At 39.7% G+C, this 23,956-nt stretch overlaps 1 protein-coding gene across 3 annotated transcripts in view; it reads left to right on the forward strand.

Moving 5' to 3' along the window:
- LOC113148302 (mitochondrial import inner membrane translocase subunit tim16-like) overlaps positions 1–23,842 on the forward strand; it is a 95,268-nt gene extending 71,426 nt beyond the window's left edge. The window contains exons 10-31 of one of the 3 annotated variants that reach the window (XM_026340154.1): positions 14,276–14,330; positions 14,606–14,663; positions 14,761–14,906; positions 15,044–15,142; positions 15,222–15,326; positions 15,418–15,577; positions 15,679–15,854; positions 16,012–16,120; positions 16,212–16,298; positions 16,478–16,620; positions 16,791–16,895; positions 17,021–17,106; positions 17,209–17,350; positions 17,455–17,544; positions 17,709–17,825; positions 17,967–18,102; positions 18,231–18,322; positions 18,487–18,573; positions 22,105–22,189; positions 22,615–22,751; positions 22,968–23,033; positions 23,659–23,842. In XM_026340154.1, coding sequence (XP_026195939.1) covers positions 14,276–14,330; positions 14,606–14,663; positions 14,761–14,906; positions 15,044–15,142; positions 15,222–15,326; positions 15,418–15,577; positions 15,679–15,854; positions 16,012–16,120; positions 16,212–16,298; positions 16,478–16,620; positions 16,791–16,895; positions 17,021–17,106; positions 17,209–17,350; positions 17,455–17,544; positions 17,709–17,825; positions 17,967–18,102; positions 18,231–18,322; positions 18,487–18,573; positions 22,105–22,189; positions 22,615–22,751; positions 22,968–23,033; positions 23,659–23,748 — 2,371 coding nt within the window. In that variant the 3' untranslated portion in view covers positions 23,749–23,842. Of the gene's footprint in view, positions 1–14,275; positions 14,331–14,605; positions 14,664–14,760; positions 14,907–15,043; positions 15,143–15,221; positions 15,327–15,417; positions 15,578–15,678; positions 15,855–16,011; positions 16,121–16,211; positions 16,299–16,477; positions 16,621–16,790; positions 16,896–17,020; positions 17,107–17,208; positions 17,351–17,454; positions 17,545–17,708; positions 17,826–17,966; positions 18,103–18,230; positions 18,323–18,486; positions 18,574–18,878; positions 20,527–21,316; positions 21,420–22,104; positions 22,190–22,614; positions 22,752–22,967; positions 23,034–23,658 lie in introns of those variants that run through there. The other 2 variants (XM_026339999.1, XM_026340078.1) reach the window with 2 other exon arrangements.
- The last annotated feature ends 114 nt before the right edge of the window (positions 23,843–23,956 follow it).

Here is a 23,956-nt window from a genome sequence, read left to right on the forward strand (position 1 = left end):
TATTTGTACATTACAGGACAGTCACAGGCGCTCGGTCAGTGGTGTAAATCACAGGCTAGTGGCTGTAACAGCATTACTGCATGTGCCGTCAGCACGTTAAGCTCCTAATCACCCTGGCTCAGTAAAAATGGCGAGGCGGCCCACTCCATAACACTGCCCAGGGGAACTAGTAAAACACTGGTTTGCAGCTCAGCCAGCCACAGCCTGCTAACAGTTTAAAGCTCGAGGCACACAGCACCATGCTGCTTTTTCAGGGGACGACAAGGACTTTTGCTCCTTGTAAGCTTTTGTCACTTTTCCTGGAAAGTCGAGTCTAGCAGTTCCTCACATTGCTGACAAGTTCTTTTTTATTTCATTTACTCATCTACGAGTTTGTTCAAACTCATGCTGAAGTATTACATCAACCAGACTTTCACCACATTCTCTTTCCCAACCCTGGATAGGCCCTAATTCCTTCTCCTCCTCTGACATGTACTTTTCTTGCTTTAATCTTTAGTAACTTTGACAGTGTTGCTCAGGTCTATTACAAACTTAACATTTTTAAACTTATTGTTATGCACACTGAAGATCTTACTTGACACAAAATTCTGTTGTGAAGTACATTTAAAATGGATCGTGAAGGTTATTGTCTCCCAATCTTTATAGAGACATAGAACAAGACTAAACAGTCTTTGTCCTTCCTCGTAAAGCTGTGTGTGTAGATCTTTATTTCTATTTGTTTTGCCTTGTCCATGTTTGTAAATTGTGTGTTATGTGTGTTTTGTGTTATACCAATGAAATCTTTAAATCACATCAGAGTTAGGGCACCAACAATTTGTTCTTTCTTTGCTTTTACTGTCGTTTAGCTTTGTTTTGCATGTACAAAACTAGTTCAGTTCTTTATTTTTGTGTTCCTGAACATTTTGCTGTAAACTCAGTTCACAAAATGTTTACTGTCTATTTGCTATACTACAGTACAGTATATGGTAAATTAAGCTTGTTAAGCTTTTTCTACAGTAAACACAGAAGTGGCTTCATGCCCGGTTATGGAACAAACACAGACCACAATGAAGACACAACAATATTCATTGTACCCATTACACCCTTCATGATGATGTCCATAGGTCTTTTCAGAAACACAAGCATGTGTCTTGGTTTGAGGTGTACATGCCTGTGGGTTTTTTACTTTTTGAAAAGGAACTTGTGAATTCAGCAGACAACAGCCAAGAAAAGTGTCCCTGCAGAAGAGATGGAAAGACACTCTATCACGAATTCACTTATTCACTTACTCCCCTCATTGTCAGTATGCTCTCTAATGAAAATGACAATTGAAATTAATTAGAGTGATCTTAAAGAGCACCAAAAAAGAAGAAGCTGACAAATTTCTGAATCTGGAATGTGCAGCGCATTTTAAAGACAAACAGATCAGATCTCATTTGTCCTCAGTGATAAACTGTGGTCACATGGACTGGAAAATGGTTACTGCTATGAGCTGAAATGGAGAAATATGAGGAACTATAAACTCAAATTTTTATAAACTAAATTATTTAACTTCCAGAAGAGGCAGAGTTTGAAGTTTAAGTCATTTACATCCTTTAATATTATTTTATCACTCAAGTGATTAAGGAATTGTCAATTTGATATTTTGCAATATTCAGCAATTAGCGTGATTAGCAACCGTTCCTGGACATCCTGGGAATAGTTATTGTCTGATGCAGCCTCAACTCAATCTCTGCTCATTATTTTCCCAGCTTCTCGCCATCCTTTACAGGCTGAGGGGAGAGTGTGAGTACATCCTTTGTTGGTGTAAAGCATATCTGCATATGTATTGGTGTTAATGTGTGTTTCGTGCAGATGCATGCCACCCCTTCTGTCCACAAATACATGTCACACATAAATGTGCTCTGACAGCAGTATGTGTGGGCTGCCATGAGACACGACCGAGCCCTCCTCACGAGGCTCAGGCTGCCTTTCTTCCCGCAGAGCCCCAGGCCCCAATAGCTAGGAAAAATGTCTGTGGGAAGGAGTGCCACACAGAGGAGAAAGAACCTGGGACAGGAGAATGAGAAGCTATGAACATGCATGGTTAATTAGTGGCTGCTATGGGAACATGGATGTAATGAAGAAATATGGCTAACGGAGAGAGGACTAATGAGTACACAAAGCAGAAGTTGTCACTGCTTCCATGAGAACAAACACATAATACTATAATCAAATGCAATGAATCAAAAAAAAGGTGAAATGTTGACTGTTCCCACCTGCTTTTTTGCCAGCTTCACCCATTATAAGTCAATGTGTTGCTCATAAAGCTGTCTTTTTAAGAGGAAGCTTTTTTTTAATGTAACGCTCTTACAGCAAGTGTACATTTTATTATCTTGTTTACATAGTTCATCCTTGGTTAACCTGACCCAAAGTGGCTCATGGAAGGATATGTGTCCTCAAGTGAACTACATGTTCAGGGTGAAATGGGTGGAGGGTGCACCCAAAGTATATTTTTGCCCTTTCTCACCATTCATCTGTCAGAGGGTGGATTAGACAGGCTGGCCCAACAAACCTTGCTTTGGTAACATAGACAGGATGCCTTAATTAAAACATATGTGGCTCCTGTTTGTTGTCTGTTTATTGTTTTGTTTTTGTGCTTCTTCTTATTATTATTATTGTGACTTTGTCATTTTCCTGTGGCATTGTCGTGGCATTTTGGCCTCATTGGAGCAAGCTGAGCCCTTAATGTGAGCTAGTTAGCGAACAACATGAAAAGGCCCTCAACACAAAGACCTCAAGAATCTGTGCACTAAACTTTTAGTGATTGCAGGAGCTGTTTGTTTCACGCAGAGGAGGGGACGACAGCGAACACACGGAGACCTAGAGAGGTCAGACTGCAGTTCACTTTGAGGTTTACTAGTCTGTTGACTCTGCACACACTGGCACTTCTCATTAAGGAGAGAGACAGAGACAGACAGCACAGCTGGGCCATGCATGTCTCAGAACTGGACAGGCCTGTAATGCACATTATATTGTTGAAAACACAAAGAATCCATCATGAAAACAATCCAGAGTTTACAACTTACATTGTCGAGATGATTGAGAACATGTTTCACTTGCTGGAGCCACTGTGTGATTTGTACTTTTCACAGTCATTTAGCCATCAGATATAGAGTATTTTAAACTAGACACATGTGGCTACTGCGTCAGCTGCAGTGTCCTCAGACTGTCTGCAGGTCTTTAGTTTTAGTTTTTAATGCATCATAGGTACAAATGTAAAATTAATAAAAATGTGTATACTGTATGTATCCTCAACGTACAAAAGTAAAATACAAAGTCACACAAATGTCAAACATCCCAAATTGTACGTTGTTGTGAAGTATGTTTTGGCCTGGCCTCATGAAGTCAACAATCCCTTCCTCTTCCTTCATTCCTCCTGCTCCCTCCATCTCACCTCTCAGTCTTATGCTCACCCTGCAGTCTGGTATGTCAGGTATTGGGTAACAGCAGAATGCCTGTGGTTTACGCCAGGAAGCACAGTGACTACAGCTTAGCACTGCTGTATTAGAAATGCAGCACAGGTCTTGTCAGGTCATCTCAGGGCTGGTCATTTACATATTTTGATAATAGGTAATGGAAACATCATGTTTGTTTATTTGTATACTGTATGTGTGGAAATATTTCATATTATGTTTACCATTATGTTTAATTAATCATCTCTTTTATTAATTGGTTGTTAAAAATGCAGGTGATTGTTTTGAAACCTAAATTAATTACCGTTTCTCTGCCTTACTTGTTTTTTCAGCATTTGAGCATGCATTGGGTTTTACCAGGCAAGAGCAATTTGATTCTTAAATGACCTGCCTAGTTAAATAAATGAGGTTAAATAAAAACAAACACACATAACGGTAATATGAAAAGATGAATGTGGAGGCACAAGGAGAGGTCAAATAGGAGTTGCATAAGTGATCTGTTATTATTGGTTTCAAACTGTCATGTCTACGACTGTCATTTTGTAGTTTTTGTTTACTTCATATTGAGAACATCAGGCCTGCTCCATGCTTTCAAGGCTGTGGCTCAGCTGAGTGTAATTCAATGCAACATGAGCGCCACTTAGCTTTATCCTCCAGAGGAATATGCATCTGCTGTGTTAACAAATTGCTCAAAGCTGCTTCATTATGCAACAGAGGAATTACCAGGGCTGAGGCTGGATGTGGGCATGTAAATGTCTGGTCAGGGCTGCTCTTTGTTAAGAGATAGTGGGTACATAGGCAACACTAGACGTTTGTGTGTGTAGTTGTCTGCTTTCTTTTGACCATAACTGCCGCCATTTGCTATGTAAAGTTTATAAACTTTGAATGTTTTAGGGTTCTTGGCATTGTGTGACTGGTATACTAAACTGTACATTAGCAATGGATACTTCGTATGGGTGGTCACAAAATGTGGTTTCTGCCTTCACCAAGACAGACAGAGATGACGGAAAAAGAGAACAAATAAAATGTGTGTCTGTGTGTGTGATTCTGCAAAGATGGCTCAGCAATAGGGGTCGATCTGGTCTTACCAGTCTCAGCTCATCAAGGCTACAGTGTCCTCCGTAACTTTTAGTTTTTCTTTCTGCCCCATAACCCCAGATGCAGCATGATAGAGCTCAAAGCATTCTTATGTCATTCACACACACACACACACACACGAGCATGAGGACACGTATAACTGTTGTGATTTACTACGTGAATGTGATTGTGATCTTATCTCTTACTGCTCTCTGTCTTGCAGAGTTTCTCTTCTCTTCCTCCTGCAGTCTTTTGCCATCTCCCTTATAGTAAATCTGCTGTACTCGGTGAAGTTTTTATTGGTTTTCATCATACAAATCCCTGCTTTGGTCATTAAAGCAGATGATTTAGTGTTTGTGTGCCAGACCCATTAACAGTAACGCACAGGTTTTTTTGTCGATCCACTCAGGACAAAGGGTGAAAGGTAAGGCCAAGGCCAAGAACCACAGTCAGGTTGAGGTGCTGAAATAATGTCTTAAATGATTAGGCCTACAGCAGCAGGGCAAGAACAGTATACAGTTAATGTGTACTGTTGTGGTGGTTTTCATGATTTTCATGTCCTTACTTGAGCTGAACTCCTTTATCAGCCATGATAGTCATATCAAACCTTGTGTCTGGTCTTTCAAGGATCAAAGTCACCACTCTGAAAACAATCCTTTTTTGTCTTTTTAGAGATACTAGATTTTCATCTTATAGGCGAGGAATTTGTCTTTTTGAGAGAGGTCAGTTGAGTGGCATTCTAGATGGACCAGAAAAAGTAAATATAGAAGCATAGTTACAGTCAGCCCGTTGTGTGTGTGTGTGTGTGTGTGTGTCACAGAGATGAGTCAGATACCCAGTCGCTTGGTACCAGAGACAGAGAGATAAACTCAGTTAAGTGACTGTTAAAGCAAAACTGGAAGACACCACGGAGTCAAAACATGTGCAGATGACGATCGATGAAAGGCACTCTGTTAAATGCCCCAAGAATGTTTTTATAGCTATAGTTGAGCAAGAATGGTGAAAAAGAAAATGTTTTAAGGAGTTGTTTTAAGGTTTATATTTCTCCATTTATTTTTCTCATTCCCTCTCTTGAGTGGACCCTCTCTTATTTGCACATACGTACCTCAAGCCTGAAGGAAAAACAAATATTCAACAGTAATGTTTTGTGTCTGTAAATTACTGGGTTTTATGGTTCTAGCATTTCCAATAATTTTGTCTTGGCTGTCTATGAGGGAAAGTCTCCTACACGCAAATGCGCACACACTCGGTCACACACGGTAAAGCAAGTATGTTCTGACTGGTGTGTGCTTTGGTACGGGGTCAAACGCTGCAATCGTTTGAGGCAATTTTGGCTAAAGACTCGAGAAACATTAGCCAAAAACATTCATCAACCAAATGTCCAGGTCTTGTGATATAACTGTTCAGATGTGGCATTAAGTTGTTGCTCTTCAGCTGCAGAGTGTCTGTCTGAGAGACCATGGTCTATTTAACTGCAGGGGTTTAAACATGGCAGTAAGTCTTTCATTGAGCCTGTTATTGGTGGATTGTGTTTTTAAAGTAGACTTTATTGAGTGGTACTTTGTGTGCATGGCAGATCAGCAACATTTTGGACTTTCCATAGTAGGAAAAATAACCTGGAGTGCACCTAAGACTGACTTCATCTTCAATTTGTTCCTTATAACAAATCAGTGCACTGTGTGGAGTGACTGATTCACTGGAGCCAAGTTGAGGCCGATCTTATAGTATGATCCTTATTTTGGAGTTGTCCCTGCAGAATAATTACTGTGCAAGATGTGATATCAAAGGCTGATCTTGGTTTTGAGGTTTATTCACAGACTTTAGGAGGATTTTTTAGGAGGTGTTTTGAGGGTCAGATACTGATACAGATCATGTCCAATTAAAATTTACAATAACCACTATACCTGCTGGAATATATCATATCATGTCTTTTCCCTTAGTCTTATTTTAGTTATATTCAGTCCACATTTGTTTTACTTTTACACTAAGATTTATTATCTGGATTTCCCTCCATAGCTAAAAAGACTGAAAGTCCTCCAGATTTTCAGGATTTGGTTCCATTTCAGTAGTTTTTGCAGAATTTATTTTATTTCTTATTGGCGGAGATTTTGCTGATCACAGTACATTCATGAAGTACTAATGCTGGCTGATAATCCATCAACTTCTAGTCAAGAGTCCAGCAGTTCACTCTTTCCTTTCTTCCTTTTAAACATGTGCACCTCTGTCTGTGTTTGGTGGACTCTTTACATGACCTCACAGCAGAGGAGGTCGTGGCAGTTTTGACCCTTACTCCTTGTCTTTCTGTCATCTGTGCCATCACTTCCTCTCTCCTCTCTGCATTGAGGCAGACATGGCTGCCGAGCGGTTCCCAGGCCCCCACTGACAGGTCATATAATGGTCATCTACCCTGAGTCCTTGATGCTGAACCCAGAGGTTAACGTGGAACACATCTCTTCCGGGGCTCCACATACATCAACAAGGAACCACCAGCACAAATATAGATACAGACCTTAAACATCAAAGATCCAAACACAAACTTGAACACAAGCTATTATTGGAGGTTTGTGTGCTATTTAAATGTGGCAGCAGCCCCAACACACTTTTATTATGCATGTTTTTTATTTCTCTGACACACTAACCTCCCCTTCAGCCTGTATACCCCAACTCCATTATGCCCACCCACGTTCTCAAACAACCCCACCCACGTCTGCCCTTAAAACTTCCCAGTACACAGGACAATGCTGGAAGTTGTGTCTGAGGTCTCCTGCCAGTTTATGACCAGTGACCTTGCTGCTTTATAGCTCAGACAGTCTGGACCAGTTTACCATGCATTAATAGGTCTTCCTGTGAGTTTGTGCAAGGCGACATGAGTGTGTGTAAATTGGGCGATGAGGTTCTGATTTCTGTTATTCTTTAAGATAAGTAGAAGCCTGTGAGTTTAATAGGTTTGTGTAGTTGTCTGTGTAGCCGGTGGAAGGAAAAAATAAAATGTCAACATAATGAAAAAGAGATGTGCTGCCCATCACTTGGTAGACAGCTCTGTTTTTTGAGTTGTCTAAAAATGTGTCTATAAAACTGTTTGTATGCTTTAGATATTGAAAACATGCATGATTAGGGGTTGATTGGGGTTGCTACAGCTGAACTGATGATACGTTGGAATGGTAGTGATGTATTATTCTGTTTCTTGAGGAAAGGGGGAAATTATTGTTGAGGCTGTTGCATTTGTTTTTAATCTGGCAACTTTGCATGTGGTCGTATGTGGAATTGGGAGTGTGTGCAGAGGGGGGGGGTGTCAGAGGGGTCACTGCAGACCTGTTGACATGAGACTCAGTCAATTTAATTAAATCCTGAGCATGAGTGTATGCACGTGCATGTGTTTCACCACATGTACTTGTGTGTATGTGTGCCGGTTGCCAGGAGCTAAAGGACAGGGCCCAATGAAGCATGGAGAGAAGGGAGAACCGGTGCTTGGCAGCCCATCTGAGAGCCTCATCACTGGCGCTCAGACACGGCCACAGCTGGCCCCTTCACCAACAATCCTAGCTTTTCTTTCCCTCTCAGGAGTACAGCGCTTCAACTCTAATTCCCTTCTAATGAGCTGGCTACTGAAGGTAGCTACGCAGACAGACAGGCCCAGCACACTTATTAAACACACACACACTGGAAACAAAACACACTCTCCAACACAGTAGAGAAGGTATATTGCGATTTAGTATTTTTCGCTGCTCAGCGGGGCGCATCTTGAATCTAACGCCTGCTGAGGAGCCTTGAAATCATCAACCACTCAAAGCAGGTGTTGCTGCATTCAAGCGTTTCTGAGAGATAATTAACACGTAATACTGATGTGAATGTATTTTTGAAAGACAGTTCACAGATTTACAACACATTTACTAAGGTGTAAATCTATCAAGTGCAAACAAAGATGGTGACTGTAAATGACATGTCTCCATACTATTAGTTAAATGAAGTGATAATAGATGAAAAGTTGAGAAGGGGGGTCATAACAACCAGTGTTGTTGTAGTTCAGTAAGTTCATCAGCTGTGATAAATTGTTAATTTGTGTTTTTGGCACATGTAATTGTTGGTGGATTTTGATGTTTCAGTGTTTGACAGCGTTACCTCACTCACATATCTTCTATAAAAATGAGAAATGTGAGGGTTTAGTTCACATACTTAAAGAACACTAGAAACCAACCCAGGGCTTACCTTGCTGGAGATGATTATGCGTGTCCAGTGTTGTTCCATCGAATCTCAGTTAATCACAGTGGATTATTCCGCACCAGTCCTTCCATTGTTGGCGAAATGTGAACACCCATGGGCCCCCAGTGTAAGTGTGCTTAAAACCATTAGCTGTGTCCAATTCCCTTACGCAAGAGTAATAACAGTGAAACAAAAATAGTATGTTCTGTCACAACAATAAAGACGGGAAGAGGGCAGGGTTATCAAGGTTAGATGGTTAAATGTTCATGGTCCCCAGAGGATAAATGGTCCTGGTGGCTTTTCCTCTAGCCCCACATTGATTAGGATACAAAGAGGAGAAACATTTAGTTTAGTTTCCATGAATTGTGAGGACAATATAAATTTTAGTTAGTCGAATTTTTGTGTAGTGCTAATCAGTAAATGTTAGCATGCCAACATGTTAAAATAAAACAGTGAAAGACATTACACCTGCTAAATGTTATTATGTTGGTATGTCAGTTTTACCATTTAGTTTAAAGTGCCATTATGACTCAGTAGAGTCTCTCAAAGGTGCTACATTGCTGTGTTTTTCACACGTTAAGAGGTTTTTCACCCACGTTTCTAAGTCACTTGATATTTTGTTTTGGCCGCCATATTAGACGTGTTGCTGACTGGACTGCGGTGCACATGTGATACTGTCTGCTGAGTTATTTGGCCTGTGGTTCAACTTTTCAAATGTATTTCATTGTGTGAGAATTGTCACTCAATAGACTTGAGTGGACGCAGAAAGTTTATCTTGGCGGGAAACAGAGCGGTCCAGACTCCTGATATGTTTACTGATATCTCTTTTGTAGCTGCAATTTAATGTTCTAGTAGTTCTAGTAAGATCAGCCACAACCAGCAAGCGAGGGCTCAAACAAAAAACATTTTGTTCACACATTTGTCTATTTCAATAAGTCTTCTCTAGCTCAGATATCCTGAAATATCCATCCACGTGAAGGTCTCCTTCATGGAACAGTGCAAAATGTTTGACGTGGCCTTTTCCAATTGAGCTCTTATTAAATTCATTCTCATTGAATTTAACCTCCTAACAATACATACACCAATTCTACTTTTACCCTGTACTTGTGACCTTGTGTAATAATCCCAACATTATTTTATGGCCAAAGCTTCAGACCGAGACACTGAGTCATCTCTGGCCAGTGGGACAGCAGAGGCCAGTTGGATGGGATGAAGGCAGTGATCTGTGGAGAGAGGAGGGCTGATAAGGTGAACAGTTCACAGTTCAACAGACCCTTCACTGCCAGTGCTGCACCACTCACTCACTCCCACTGACTGCAATGACATAATCAGTAGACTGATAAAGCAGGAGGTTGGATGATGGAGAGGAAAATAGGATGAAATGAAAATAGAAAGACCCCAGTGTGACCATGAACATGACTTCCAATACTGTCATGGGCCTGTTGCTGTGATTTATGGTTCAAGTCTCTTTAGTTTGTGGCTTTTTCAAGTCAGAATAGCTGTGTATCCACTAGAGGAAGAATGCTCGTCTGTGATTTAAAAGCTAAGTGTGTGTTATTTATACTGCACACCCCAAAATCACTCTCTCTACAACATTTACAACATACAGTATAACATCTTCTACAATTAGTCCCTTGATTCAAATGAAGAAAACTACTTAATGTGATTTTTTTAAAAGCCTCAGGAACATCTACCAAAGGCAAACTACTCTTTATGTAGACTGAATTTGAGAAATTTCTTTGACGTACAGTACAGAGTAGAGTAAAAGTACCACTGAAAAACAGAAGGAGAGTGAAGAAGTTAATTGCACAGTGTAGTTTGTATTTGTAAGTCATTTTATAGATCAACAGAGCTGGTTAGATTTTGAAAGTCTTCTGTGTGCCCATTTTTTAAGAGTGATCCTGTGTGAGATGTAGACAACCAGCTGCTTTGTTTTGGTTTCAGATTCCCCACAGGCCTCTTTTCTCTTTACTTTCTGGCCAGCATGTACCTGTCGACTGGAGATTATTTTGCTTTCTCGTGTGTGTTTTTAGCAGTAAGGCAGGCCTAGCTGAAGGCCATGTTCTCATAAAGCAGAGAAAGGTTCCATTGACTGATACTGATCTGGTCATAGCTTCTATAACCTTATAGCTCTGCAGCCTGTTTTCATTAGCTCCGATATACTGTATATAATACACTACTGTGTGTCTCTCATGCTATCAGTGCATCAGAGTAGTGTGTGACTTACAAGAACATACATATAGCATATGGCATTTACATATAATTCAGTATCTTTGGGCCTGAGTTTGTTTCTAGAAGGATTTTTTTTTGGTAGTCTAATTGTCGTGGCCATTCTTATTCCAATGACTGTATATTTTCTGCTCAGTTAAACTCTTTCAACTCTTAACAGACATAAACACACCATTTCTGCATATGTCTGTCATCCTCATATTCATTTGGCTCTCCAGTTATTCCAGTCCATCACCAATGTTATTAAATGACAACACATTCTTCTAATCGTAATAAACATGGACTGCCTCGGACCTTTTCATACTCACACACACGGATGAAGAGCAGAGTCATTCGCCCATCATATCTGCTGATGCTGAAGGCTGCTGTCATGTGCAGGTAATTTTATGATGTTTGGGTTTGTGTGGTGATGGCAGACAAGATGGGAGGTGTTCTCTCTCCCACTTTCTGTTTTATGTAAACCTTTGTCGGAGCACAGTGCCAGCAGCAGACAGAAGCCAAGGTGTTTTTGGAGCATGAGGTGGCTCATTTGCCATTTTGGAAGAAGTAGGAAGGTATAAAAGTGTTTTTCTTTTTTAATTTATGCCCTTCAGCAGATATTGTGGATGTCTTTCCATTTATATATCTTCTTTCTCTAATACCTCCACATGGAAAATATTATGGTTTTATTGTTTTTATAATATTGCTTGATGGCTAATTAGTGTGTGAGTGAGCTTAAACCAGTTTGACTTGTGCCTGGATTTCTGTGTCAGGCTGCATTTGGTACCGTACACACACTTCTATTTACAGCCTCTACTCTAAGAGCATGAATGAAGTCTGTAATAGTTTTTTCTCTTCATTCATAATCACCCCATGTGATTCAGATCAGCACAACAAGGCTGCTCCCACACTTAACACTGCATGAGCATAACAGCGCTCTCTTATAAGAGCATGTACACATACATAATAAAGCCAATTTATTAGCACACTAATGTGTGTTTGCAGGTACATTTATGTGCGTAAATATGCACATACATGCGTACATGCATTTCTCCCTGTGGGAAAATGGGTTGGTGGTGAGGTGGAGCATGAAAGCGATAGTAAACAGAGGCCATTATCAGTGATAAAGCTCCACTCCTATTATGTGGCTGTTTGACTTGTTGTACATTTACTGTGAGAAAAACAGAGATAAGGCCTCAGAGAAAGTGGAGGCAATTTGGAGAAATTGGAGGAATAGAGAGAGAGAGGGAGCACAGAAAGCTACGTGGTAGTGTTGATGAATTGGAAAGGAAAGAATGAGTGAAACAGAGGGAGATGGGCAGCAAGAGGGCTGTGGGAATGGAGGCGTTTAGAGACTCCCTGTGGATTGATGTTGACATGGGAACAAACAGTCATCGTAACGAAGCATCGCCGCCTCTTACTGACGTCGCGGGCCCTAAATAAAGGGAGAGTAGGTGTGGGACAGGTTCAACATTTTGATAAATTTAAAAACAATCGTAACAGAGGAAGAAGAGGATGACCAGATATGTAGATTAGGGGAAGAAGGGAAATAGAACTTACTTCTAATTCACTTTACCATGCGATAAACACCATGACATTCACAGTCATATTATACTGGAAGCACATGTTCAACAGAAATGTTTTTTTTATTATGTGCTTATTTGAAACAGTGTTAAGACAAAAAGCTAATGTGAGCAACACTAAGGACTAAAGGACAATCAGTCAAACACACTACCAGCTTTAACATTTTGCACTCCTAACAAAGTGAGACACACTTTACATTCATGCATTTTTTTTTTTTTGCATATAAAAATTTAAACTTCCCTATTGCCTCACTTCCTTGTTCATGTTTATGCTATGTAGTAGTAGTATTTAGTACTTTCTTTGTACTTTAATTTTCCTATAATGTGTTTGTTTTGTTTTTTCTACATGAACTATGTCAGTTACTTATCTGTTCTTGTACTTCAAATACCAGTGTGGGAATCAATATCAAGGTTAGCTCCACTGAGTAGAATAAAATACTTGTTACCCGCATATACAAAGTAATATTTCATTTTTCTAGACAATTTCCACTTGGCAGGCTGGTTTACTAAAACATTTTAAGCCCTTACAGTCATGACCTGCTTTTAGCTGTCTGCTGTTACTGCAAAACGGCCAAGAGGAGAATTACATCCAAAATGTAACAAAAGATTAAAATGAAAAAGAGCTTCATTACTGTAGTTTGGAAAACATTTGTAAGCGTGAGAGTGAGTGACATACAGTCGCACTCTGCCTCTCTTTCTGTCTCACATGTAAACAGTATAAACCCTCGCGTGTCTCCATGCGCCATCGCTTAAGATACCCAAACTTAGTCTGTCATTATATTGTCGTACTTGGAGCATTACATCAGCGTTCTGTCATTCTCAGTTGATGTTGAGGCAGCCGAGTGGCGTTCTTCTAGATTAGTACCCTTACACAAGGTCATCATCATAAGCCAATCACTGGAACTGCTTCTCCACTTCAATCAGCCTATCTCTGGCCTGTGATGTGAAGTGGTTAGATCAGCCATCGCTCTCTGTACTCTTCCTCTGTCCCAGCCCTGGAAAATAATACAGCATGCTGACTGTTACACTCATTGATGAAGAGAGGAAAGAAGAGAGAGACTGAGGGAATATCTCTTTCTTGTTTGTTCAAGTCTGCCTCGGTCTAAGCTATGATTTCCTGTTTGGTTTTATTACTATAGCCAGCCGTATTTTCCCCATTGTGTTAAAAGCTTACTCGGTTTCCTTATCCTTCAATCTTCTTACCTCAAATCATGAGAGAAGGCAGGTGACTGTGGCTTGTTTAGACCTGCCCATGTGAGGTAGAGCTGGAACAAACATAAAAAAGTTGATTTATTATCAGTTTATCAAAAGACAGATTGATCAAAAAATATGTTAAACTATATGAACTCTGTGTTAACAGCTTCTGATTTTTAAGTTATTATAGTTTTATTGTGTTATATATGTTATGTATGTTGTAAATGGAGTTAAGTGTCTTTAAATGAAGAATAATTCATTTAAAGACATAAACATGGGCTTTAGGAAACCTTTAAGCATTACCTAAATTAAATATGAATTTATTCACTGAAATGTATTTGTATTTTTTTATGTTCCCTTAATTGAAAGATCTGTAACAAACTTGCAGCAGTTTCCGGGTGCCGCCTTGACAGTGTCAACACTTTGACCCTAAACTTGAGTTTACTGCTTCATCTAGTGGCACATTTGTACAACTTCAACCCGTTCCGGTGGCTTTTTTAAAATGTCTGTGCACAACATCAGTGTGTTGATTAATGTCTTCTGTCTTTCCTTTGCCTCCTCTTGTCTCTTTGCTTTCAGGATGCTGATCCCTCTGTTTGATGAAGACACTGGCCTGCTTGTACTAGCTGGCATGGTAAGATGTCATTTATTGTAGTAATATGCAGCAACGATTAAATACTGAGTATTTATGATCTGACTTTCTGATCTATGTTTCACGTAGACACAAATCAGCAGTGTTTACACATTCGCATTTTAACAGATGACTTTCATTACTGCAGAACATGTTTCACTTCACTGCTGATCTCTTATCTTGTGTGATAAGAGATGAGACTCTTTTCTGATTTACTCTAAAGAAAGCCAAAACCTTGCAGTGCAAGATATGATTTAATGTTGTTCTCTCCTGCACAGGGAGACACAGTGGTCGATTGCTTTGAGGTTTCTTCCTCTGAGCCTTTCCTCACTCAGGGTAAGGCTTAGACATCTGGTGTCTGCTCTGTTCAGATAACACAACTTCCCTTCTCATCCCTCACTTCATTTTTCTTCTTTTAATTTTGTGCCTGTAGTGAGCCACTGTCTAACGGATACCTCGACGAGAGGCGTTGCCGTGGTCCCTAAGCTGGCGCTGGATGTCATGTCTTGTGAAGTGATGCGTGTGCTGCAGCTGACAGATAGCTGCATTGTGCCAATCAGCTATCAAGTCCCTCGCAAGGTATGTAGACATTGTACACAGCACTGGTGCCATTTCCTCAAATAAAGCTGATTCTTAACATATGCAAGTAATGTACGTCCATCTTTGCATAGCTGTTTTATTCCATCTAAATTTGTGTTGACTGTATTGACTACCAGCACTCAGGCCAGGAGTTTCATGAAGATCTTTACCCAGACACTGTGGGCACCACTCCAGCCATGTCTGCTGTGGAGTGGTGGGGGGGAGGAAACAAGCAGGTAATGATTCTCTAATTTAAGTTTGTCCAGTCTGGGAATTGTGCACACAGCTGAAACAAATGGCTCTACTTGTCCTCAGGTGGAGAAAGTCAGCCTCCACCCAGACAAACGACCCAAACCAAAGGCTCCACCAGCAAAACAGACACCTGCTAAGAAGGACTTGGCCAGTGGGGGGAGCAAAGAGGTGAGAGACACATCTGTAGACAGTAATGTATAGAAGATAAAAGCAAAACTGACATTTTCTGACAAATTCAATACAACGCACTGTTCTGTAGGATCCGGCTCGTGGCTGCTCCACCTCCAGTAGTCCTCTAAGCACTCCCAGCAGCAGCGCTGTCCCATCCCGATCTCCCTCCACCACTTCTGGACTCTCCTCAGGGTTTCTTCCCAGCCCCAGTCCAAGTCAGAGCACCAAGACTATCCAGGGCCTATTGGGTATGAACACACATACACATGCTCGGTTTTTATATTGTTATTATCATTTTATAATAACATTTCCTAAGTGGCTTGTTGTTAATTTGAATGAACTCATCCAGGGCCAACCTCCAAGTTTCGTCATATCCAGGGTGCAGTGATGCACCGCAACACACACATCACCAACATGCGGGGCCTCAACCTGACTACCCCAGGGGAGTGTGATGGCTTCTGTGTCAACCGTGAACGTGTGGCAGTTCCCCTTGCTATCTCTGGGGGCCAGATTGCGATCTTTGAGGTACATACAACTGCAGCTGGAGTTTAATTTCAAACCGTTAATGTCACATTTTTTATAAAAGCAGTGTTCTCTATGTTAAGTATTTATTTTCTGCCTTATACGTTAATTAGTGCTGTTTGCTGTGTGTGTGTGTAAGTGATTTTATTCCTCTCCTTAGCGCTCTCAGCCTGGCAGGGTTCCTGACACAGCCCTGCCCACCATCCAGAATTCTGTAAATGTGGTGGACTTCTGTTGGGACCCCTTTGACACTCAGCGGCTTGCTGTAGGTGAGTAAATACACCCGGTGTACCCTTCTCTCTCCTCACTGTCCATCTCTATAAGTGTCTCTGTGTGATTAAATATGCTTGTCTCCCTTAGCTGGTGATGATGCTAAAATTAGGTTGTGGCGGGTACCTAAAGGGGGGCTGACCGAGACCCTGACTGAGCCTGAGCTCATCTTGCAAGGTAAGACAGGCTCACACATATAATACCAGATTGTTGATGCAGCACAGAATCTTGCAGGGCTTCACTAAAAATAATACAGAACATCCATGTGAACTGTTTAACATAAAGAGAATAAAGGTAATACTAGTCACAGCAGAGTAAAAGGTGAATTGATTGACAGCTGCTATGACCTGTCATAGGCCACACGGAGAAGATTTACTCCATCAAGTTCCACCCTCTGGCCAGTGGACTCCTTGTATCTTCATCTTACGATCTCACAGTCCGCCTGTGGAACCTGGACAGCAGAGAGCAGGTCAAACTCCTCTCTGGACACGAGGACCAGGTTGGTGACTAAGATCGATGGCCAGATGTAAATTTGGCTAAATAAGTAAAGCATCTAAGATGATAACAAAATAATTTACACATGAACAAATGTTGGCTTACTGGACTAAATACATTAGCTGTTCTTTAAACAAGTCTCTGAATTTCTTTCTTCTTCTGAATTGTATTCAGATCTTTGGTATGGCATGGAGCCCAGATGGCAAGCTCCTGGCCACGGTGTGCAAAGATGGGAAGGTTCGCATCTATGACCCTCGCAAGTCCACAACACCTATACAGGTAGGAGGAATTACTGTATTTATCTGTAAGCACTGCATCACAGTGTTGATAAATTACTGAAAAGCCTTACTTCCTTGTTTCATTAACTCGTCTGTCCCACTATGCTCTATTTTGTTTGTTTGTAGGAGGGTCCAGGTCCTGAGGGCCCCAGAGGAGCTCGTGTTGTGTGGGTGTGTGGGGGCAAATACGTGTTGGTGTCGGGATTTGACAGGTGCTGAAAAGGACAAATAGTGTTTGTCATAAAATATTCTAAGTGCAGCTGTGATCAAGGCAAAGACAAAGACCACTGACCCTTTTTTTTCTCGTTCTGCAGTCGCAGTGAGAGAGGACTCTACCTGTACTCTGCAGACTCCCTGTCCTCTGGAACCATAGCCACCACTCAAGTAGACGTCTCCCCCTCCACACTCATCCCTTTTTATGACCCTGACACCAGCGTGGTCATCCTCACTGGAAAGGTAAGCAAATGAAAACCAAAGTATATTTACATAAAAGCTGCATTTGAACTAAAACTAAGAAGGAAAATATTAAACGTAGCCTGTGTATTTTATTTGTTGTCCAGGGCGACACCAGAGTGCACATTTATGAAATAGTGCCCGAAGAACCGTACTTGATTGAGTGCAGCAGTTTTAATTCACCTGAGCCACATAAGGTATGTTTCTAAATTCTTTCATACTTTTAATATATTTTCACATTTTAATTTATCAGCAAGGTAAAAACATGTTTACAAGGGCAGCCAGCGTGTTACAGTGGTTACCTGTAAAGCTGTTTTGCACAAGCTTAATTCTGACACCTCTGATTATTTCCTGTTTGTAGGGCTTGGTCTTTCTGCCTAAAACAGAATGCAATGTGCGCGATGTAGAGATAGCTGTAGGACTACTGCTCACCAAGGCGTCCATAGAGCCAGTGGCCTTCAGAGTTCCACGAGTCAAGGTAAGCCAACTACACCATCTACAGGAGATTTTGGAAAACTACATGGCTTTCTCCGTTTGTACCTCCAAAGAATGGCAATGAGTTCCCCCTGTTATTTCTTACAATAACTATCTAATTTATGTGTCCCATCTGGGTTTTTAGAAAGAGTTTTTCCAAGATGATATCTACAGCGACACAGCAGTGTGGTGGGAACCAGCTCTGACTGCCTCCGCTTGGCTGTCTGGTTCCAACGGCCAGCACAAAAAGATCAGTCTGAAGCCTAAAGACATGACACCAGGTGTGATTTTAAATGTGTATAAATACCTTATCTGTGTGTCTTTATCTGTGTAAATGAAGATGATTAGCTCTGCAGTCTACATTCCAGTTTTCAATGTTCCCTAATCTGTGTTTTATAATGTTTTTCAGTGAGTGAGGCTCCCAAAGAGGCTCCAGTTAGGAAATACCTGCCCTCCTCTGTGTACCTGGAGGAGAAAACCGATGAACAGAAGAAAGAGGAGGTGAAGACAAACTTAGATACCATAGGATCCTGTTTGTACTCTCTACTCCGTTATGTATGATCATATTCACAGTTTTTGTGAAGCAGGTAGATTGGATGTATATGGATACTAAGTCAAAGTTCTCGGATATGTTTTAACCCTAAATATGTGTTTGTGTCACCTAGCTTTTGAGTGCTATGGTGGCTAAGCTGGGAAACATGGACGACCCGCTGCCACAGGAGTCCTTCCAGGGGGTTGACGAGGACGAGTGGGTGAGTAAATGTGATGGAAACCGCTGGATGGATGAGTCTCAACCCGAATGACAGAGATTTAGTTTAGTTAGATTGATTTGAGATCCACTTTACTTTACTTAACTCTAGGTATAAATAATATACTATAACGAGGTCACTCTGTCATGGCCTCAAACCCCTGAACATTAGAAAAAAATGATAAACTGAGGACATTGTCACAAAATCCATATGAATATTTTCATGAAATTGACATACTGTATGATAAGCAAACACAATGCTAAATCATTCAAGTCCATCAATCTAACTGTGAGTTCTTTATCACCCAGGATGACTAAAGAAGTTGCCAGTTTGCCTTTGGTTTAGTCATGGTGCCAACAACTGAGAGACGAGACCAGAACAATCTTTAAGTTGCAAATGTGCCGACCAGACATCATCTGAGCTATAAGAGCTGATACCACTATAGAAAAGACTGTTGTACAATGTGAATGAAACTTCAGCAAAGTCTGTGCATACTCTGGCTGTGTAATGTGGGAACAATATGTTAAAAAAAAAACTTCCTGATGTCAGTACTGTATATGTCACAGTGTCTGTATGGGTTTGGAAAATCAAATGTCACATTGTGTGATAGATGTTCATCACATCAGAGAAGAATTAATTGTGCCTGTTTATCTTTATGGCAAATTATGTTAAGATATTGATTATATTTAGAACAAAATCCCAAATACAGGAATACAATAATAATTATAAGTAAATACATACAGTATACCAGGACAGCTCCAGCAAATTTTACTGTTTTAAATCTCCAGAAAAAATCTCTCTCCCACTGTAACTGCGGGTTACACAGTCTACAAACACATTTTTTAAAAACCAACAAGCTCCTCACAATATAAGCATGATAATACACTCTGAGATGTACTAATAGAAATAATACAGCCCCCCTTTTTGCCTAGTCTGTAATCTTCTGATATCATAATACTAGGTCATAAATGATTGTGTACAAAATTGTTCTGTGTGCACATTTACCTCCACAGTGTACCACTGCTTGCTTTTTTACAGGCCAGTTATGTAAGCATGCTCAGTCACAACGTGTCTTTTAATGCTGCGCGAACGTCATACATCTGATTTTCTGATGTTTGTCTTCCTTTTTGGTCAGGTAAAAAAAAAACCCACACACAATAACTGTAACTGTTTAAGCCTTTAGCTGCAAAAACTACACTGAGGATGCAACAGGGTCACCAGCGTTCATGTTTGGCCATGAACTGGAGTTTTTGATGATAAACTTTTTTTTTTTTTTTTTGCCAACCATTGTTAGAATACACTCTTAACACATAGATGTGTTACTGTTTTTGTGCCAGCTAGATTGTTTTGAAATTAAGATATAGTACGTAGGTGTATGTTATGTAGGGTTAAAGATCAAATGAAATGTTATACACAGAAAGCCAAACCGGTTTTAGAGGGGCCTTTGTATACTGTAAGATGATTATGTTTTTCTTCTTGTTTGCTGGACATTTTAACTTTAGTTCATGGTCTTTATCAGTTTTGGGGACCTTCCTCACTAAATGAGCTAACTTTCTTAACTAATTTTAACTAGCAGTAAGTAACCATGGTGTTAATTAGACAATAACAGTACAGTATTAATAACTTGAAATGCAGCCATAACAGCCATCATGTCATTTCTAATCAGGGCTACAGCAATATTGTCAACAATCCAGCCTGAACTAACAGCATTTGTTTACAACCTCTGATGGACTGAAATAAACCAACCGATTCAGCCAAGAATAGTCAGAACATCAGGTTGTACATATGAACTGCAGGTGTCAGTGCTTGTGTGATTGATATACTGTTCACTGGATATGCTTGTTATTTTAAAACACCATACTTTGTAATATTTAGACTGGAATAACCTGCCTTCCATTGTGCTAAAATAAGACCTTCCTTTTTTACAGTGAGTAAAGCATTGTTGTGTTTGTCTTACGTAAGTAAAGGTGTGTGGATTTTTTACACATTGTCTTGCAATAAACACCTTTTGAACCCATCTATTAGTCATCTTCTTTCCCAGCAGAGGCTGGTTTTCAGTAGTGGAATGCAATTAAGTACATAAAAATTATATTACAAAATGAAGTTACTTTTACACTGTGACATACGTTATATGAAAAGTCAAAACATTACCAGCAACAGCAATATAATGATGTTTACACATTAATGCATCAGTAATGATCAGTCGGGGTACATTTATTACACTAAACACTTTAAAGGGTGACTTAAGTGATTAAAGATTTGGTTCCAGTCGCTCTAATTTGGCGAGAATGTGTATATGAATTGTAATAAACATTCCTCTGCCATCCATAAAATAAAATAATAGAAATCTCTCTGTGCTTCTTGTTGAAAAACTTCTATTCAAGTTAATGTGATCTGGTTGCCTATTCTACAGAAGGTACAGTCTTGGTCAAGCAACTTCTCCATAACTCCTGCAGATGACACCATCTAAATGAACTACAAAACGTCTTTCACATGATGTCACATTATATATATAACATATACATGTACATATAAAGATATGTAGGTAAGGTAGAAGAAACTCAACACCATTCATATTTTATATGGTATATAGGTATATGGTGGTGTATATTTTTCTAATCATAAATATTTTTACTTACACTCTTGCCATGTGGTATTAATGTTGAGCTGCAGTTTGGCTTCCCTAACACTAGGTGTCAGTGTAACAAATATCACCGTCCACTAGAGTCGTCTTGACGTGTGTGTTGTTGTTGCTTCCTTGAACTTTGACTGTTAAATAACCTTCAGTGTACATGTGTGAAAACAGGGGCTACACGCTGTCTGTGGAAGTCGCTTAGTATTTTAAAATGGTAAGAATACATTTAATGCTAAACGTGGGTGTCTTTCCAGTGTCGTAGCTAACATTAGCTGGTAGCGAGTGAGCGCAGAGGTGTAATGTTATGTAGCATTAGCATTAGCATTAGCAGGAGTGGAGCAGCTGTGAGTCTGTCGCATTTAGTTTTTCTGACATACAACGTAGCTGCTTCAACAGTGTTGGTTTAATTTAATGAGCAGCACATGTTAAGATAATGTATAAACAGGACAGAGGCGCTTGTGCAAACGAGACTGAAAACGTAGTGCTATTTATTTAGCATCCGCACCTGCAGACTGCCATATGAACTGATTTACTAATATAGTAATATTTAAGTTATAATTAGGTTAATAATTAAGTCTAATAAATAAACAGTAACGTATATTGTATAGCACATGCTAATAATAGAAACACAGAAAGCAGCCTACACTGATAGTGTTTGGTGTTAGCATATAAATGTCTGTTTTAAAATGTCAATTTGACATTTTAAAAAATGATTTCTAATTGTAACATCGTTTCTGTTTTGAGCTGCACACATCATTAAACTGTGCACTTTTGCATGCTATTAAAATGGACATGTATAGGTCCCTGCTTATTTATGGTTGTCATTGTCAAATTGCTTGTATGAGTTCTGCTTTCTGTGATTTAGTTTTGTTTTCTGCTGTATTTCTCTTTTCCTGCAGGCTAAATATATTGCACAGATCATTGTTATGGGAGCTCAGGTGGTGGGACGTGCGTTTGCTCGTGCTTTACAGCAAGAATTTGCAGGTATGCTATTTGATTCATGGAGTAATTTGTAGACATTTGAACGTTTTGCACATCATTGTGTGTTGAATAGGTGACAAAATAAGTAATATGAAGAAATAGTTGATACAGCTGCAGTATGATCACACTATTAATGCAGAAATTGTCTGACGTAGGTCAGTAAATGGTTTCATAACATAACACTATTATTATATAATTAAATAAATTTTCAAAATCAGTAAATCTACAAATTGCATACTGCATTAGAAGAAATGCTTAATTGTAGACATTGGAGCATAATATGCTGAAGTTATACCATACCCTGAAATTTAATAAATGATAATATCAGGTCATCCAGCCCTCACTCTGTGTAAAGTTGTTTTTATTTTTCACATTTATGATGTTTATTTAGTGGTAAACATTTGTCTGTGTTGTGTTTTCCTTTACAGCCAGTCAAGCAGCAGCGCGGGCCAGGGGCAGTGCAGGTCAGCAGTCAGCTGCAGCCTCCAGCATCACTGGCATGAGCCTGCAAGAGGCGCAGCAAATCCTCAATATTTCCAACCTCAACCCTGAAGAGGTCCAGAAGGTGCAGTTTTATTTTTCTTTAAGGCTTTTTTACTGAGGAGAGTATTAGTACTGGGTTGTGTACTAGGGTTAGTCATATGTTTTTAAAATAATGGGTAGGCACACTGCAACACCTAAGTTCATATCCATGATTTTTCAGCTATGAAATAAAACGTTGTTTATGCTCCTTCTTACATTCGTGATTAAAGGCTAAAACTACGTGTTTTTTTTCTTGCAGAATTATGAGCACCTTTTTAAAGTCAATGACAAATCAGTGGGTGGTTCATTTTACCTACAATCGAAAGTAAGTAATTACTTTGCCTCACCAGTTATTATTATTTACTTACGTTGTTCACATAATAATGGTTTAAATGTGTTTTCTAGAGTGGAAGACAGTTAAGGCAGCAAGTTACCTGCCATTATTTAGTAATTATTGTTTTATAAAAGTAATAAGACTCTAACGTAACGTAATGTATCTCAAGTGCAGATTCGTGGTTCATCATGAATTGTTGTTCAGTGTAGCACTTTGCCAGTTTGTTTACCAGTTTAACAGTCTCATTATTATGATTGTTTTACAAATAATGCTGCCAACAAAAATAAAAACAAAAAATCATCCAAACAGACGATCAGTGTTTTCATGCTGGTGTCGTTTGATTGGATCTCTTGCTGTTGGGGAACAATGACACTCAGCTTAGTCACTGTGTTTGCTTGTTTTGATTATAACATTCAAACAAACAATGACGTCTGCGTTAAATCTCAATTTATGACAATCATGTGACTCATAGCATGTGGGAGGAAAACACTCTGTGATCCGAGTGGAAATGAAATTGTTATTTTTTTTTTATGGCCTGTTCCACTGTGCTCTGAATGAACCACAGTGTAATTTGGTTATTTGTTATTATCATTTGCTTGTCTATGTCTGCTTCTAGGTGGTGCGGGCTAAAGAGCGTCTGGAAGAGGAGCTAAGTATTCAGTCACAACAACAAAAGCAGCAGTCAGATCAGAATACAGAAACATGAATTATGAATTAATGCTCATCCTGTTTTTTCCTCTCCCCGTCTTCTGTAAATTATAACCTAATAAAATCCTCCTTCTTCTTTTCTCTACACATGATTTTGTGGCATTTTTTAGAATATGTGTGGTCATTGTAAGATAAGTTAATTATTGTATTTATGTACATCAATATCTGGGTGTTTTTAATTATATATTTGTAAGAGAAATGAACAC

Source organism: Anabas testudineus, chromosome 8 (assembly GCF_900324465.2).
Source record: "Anabas testudineus chromosome 8, fAnaTes1.2, whole genome shotgun sequence".
Classification (NCBI taxonomy): domain Eukaryota; kingdom Metazoa; phylum Chordata; class Actinopteri; order Anabantiformes; family Anabantidae; genus Anabas; species Anabas testudineus.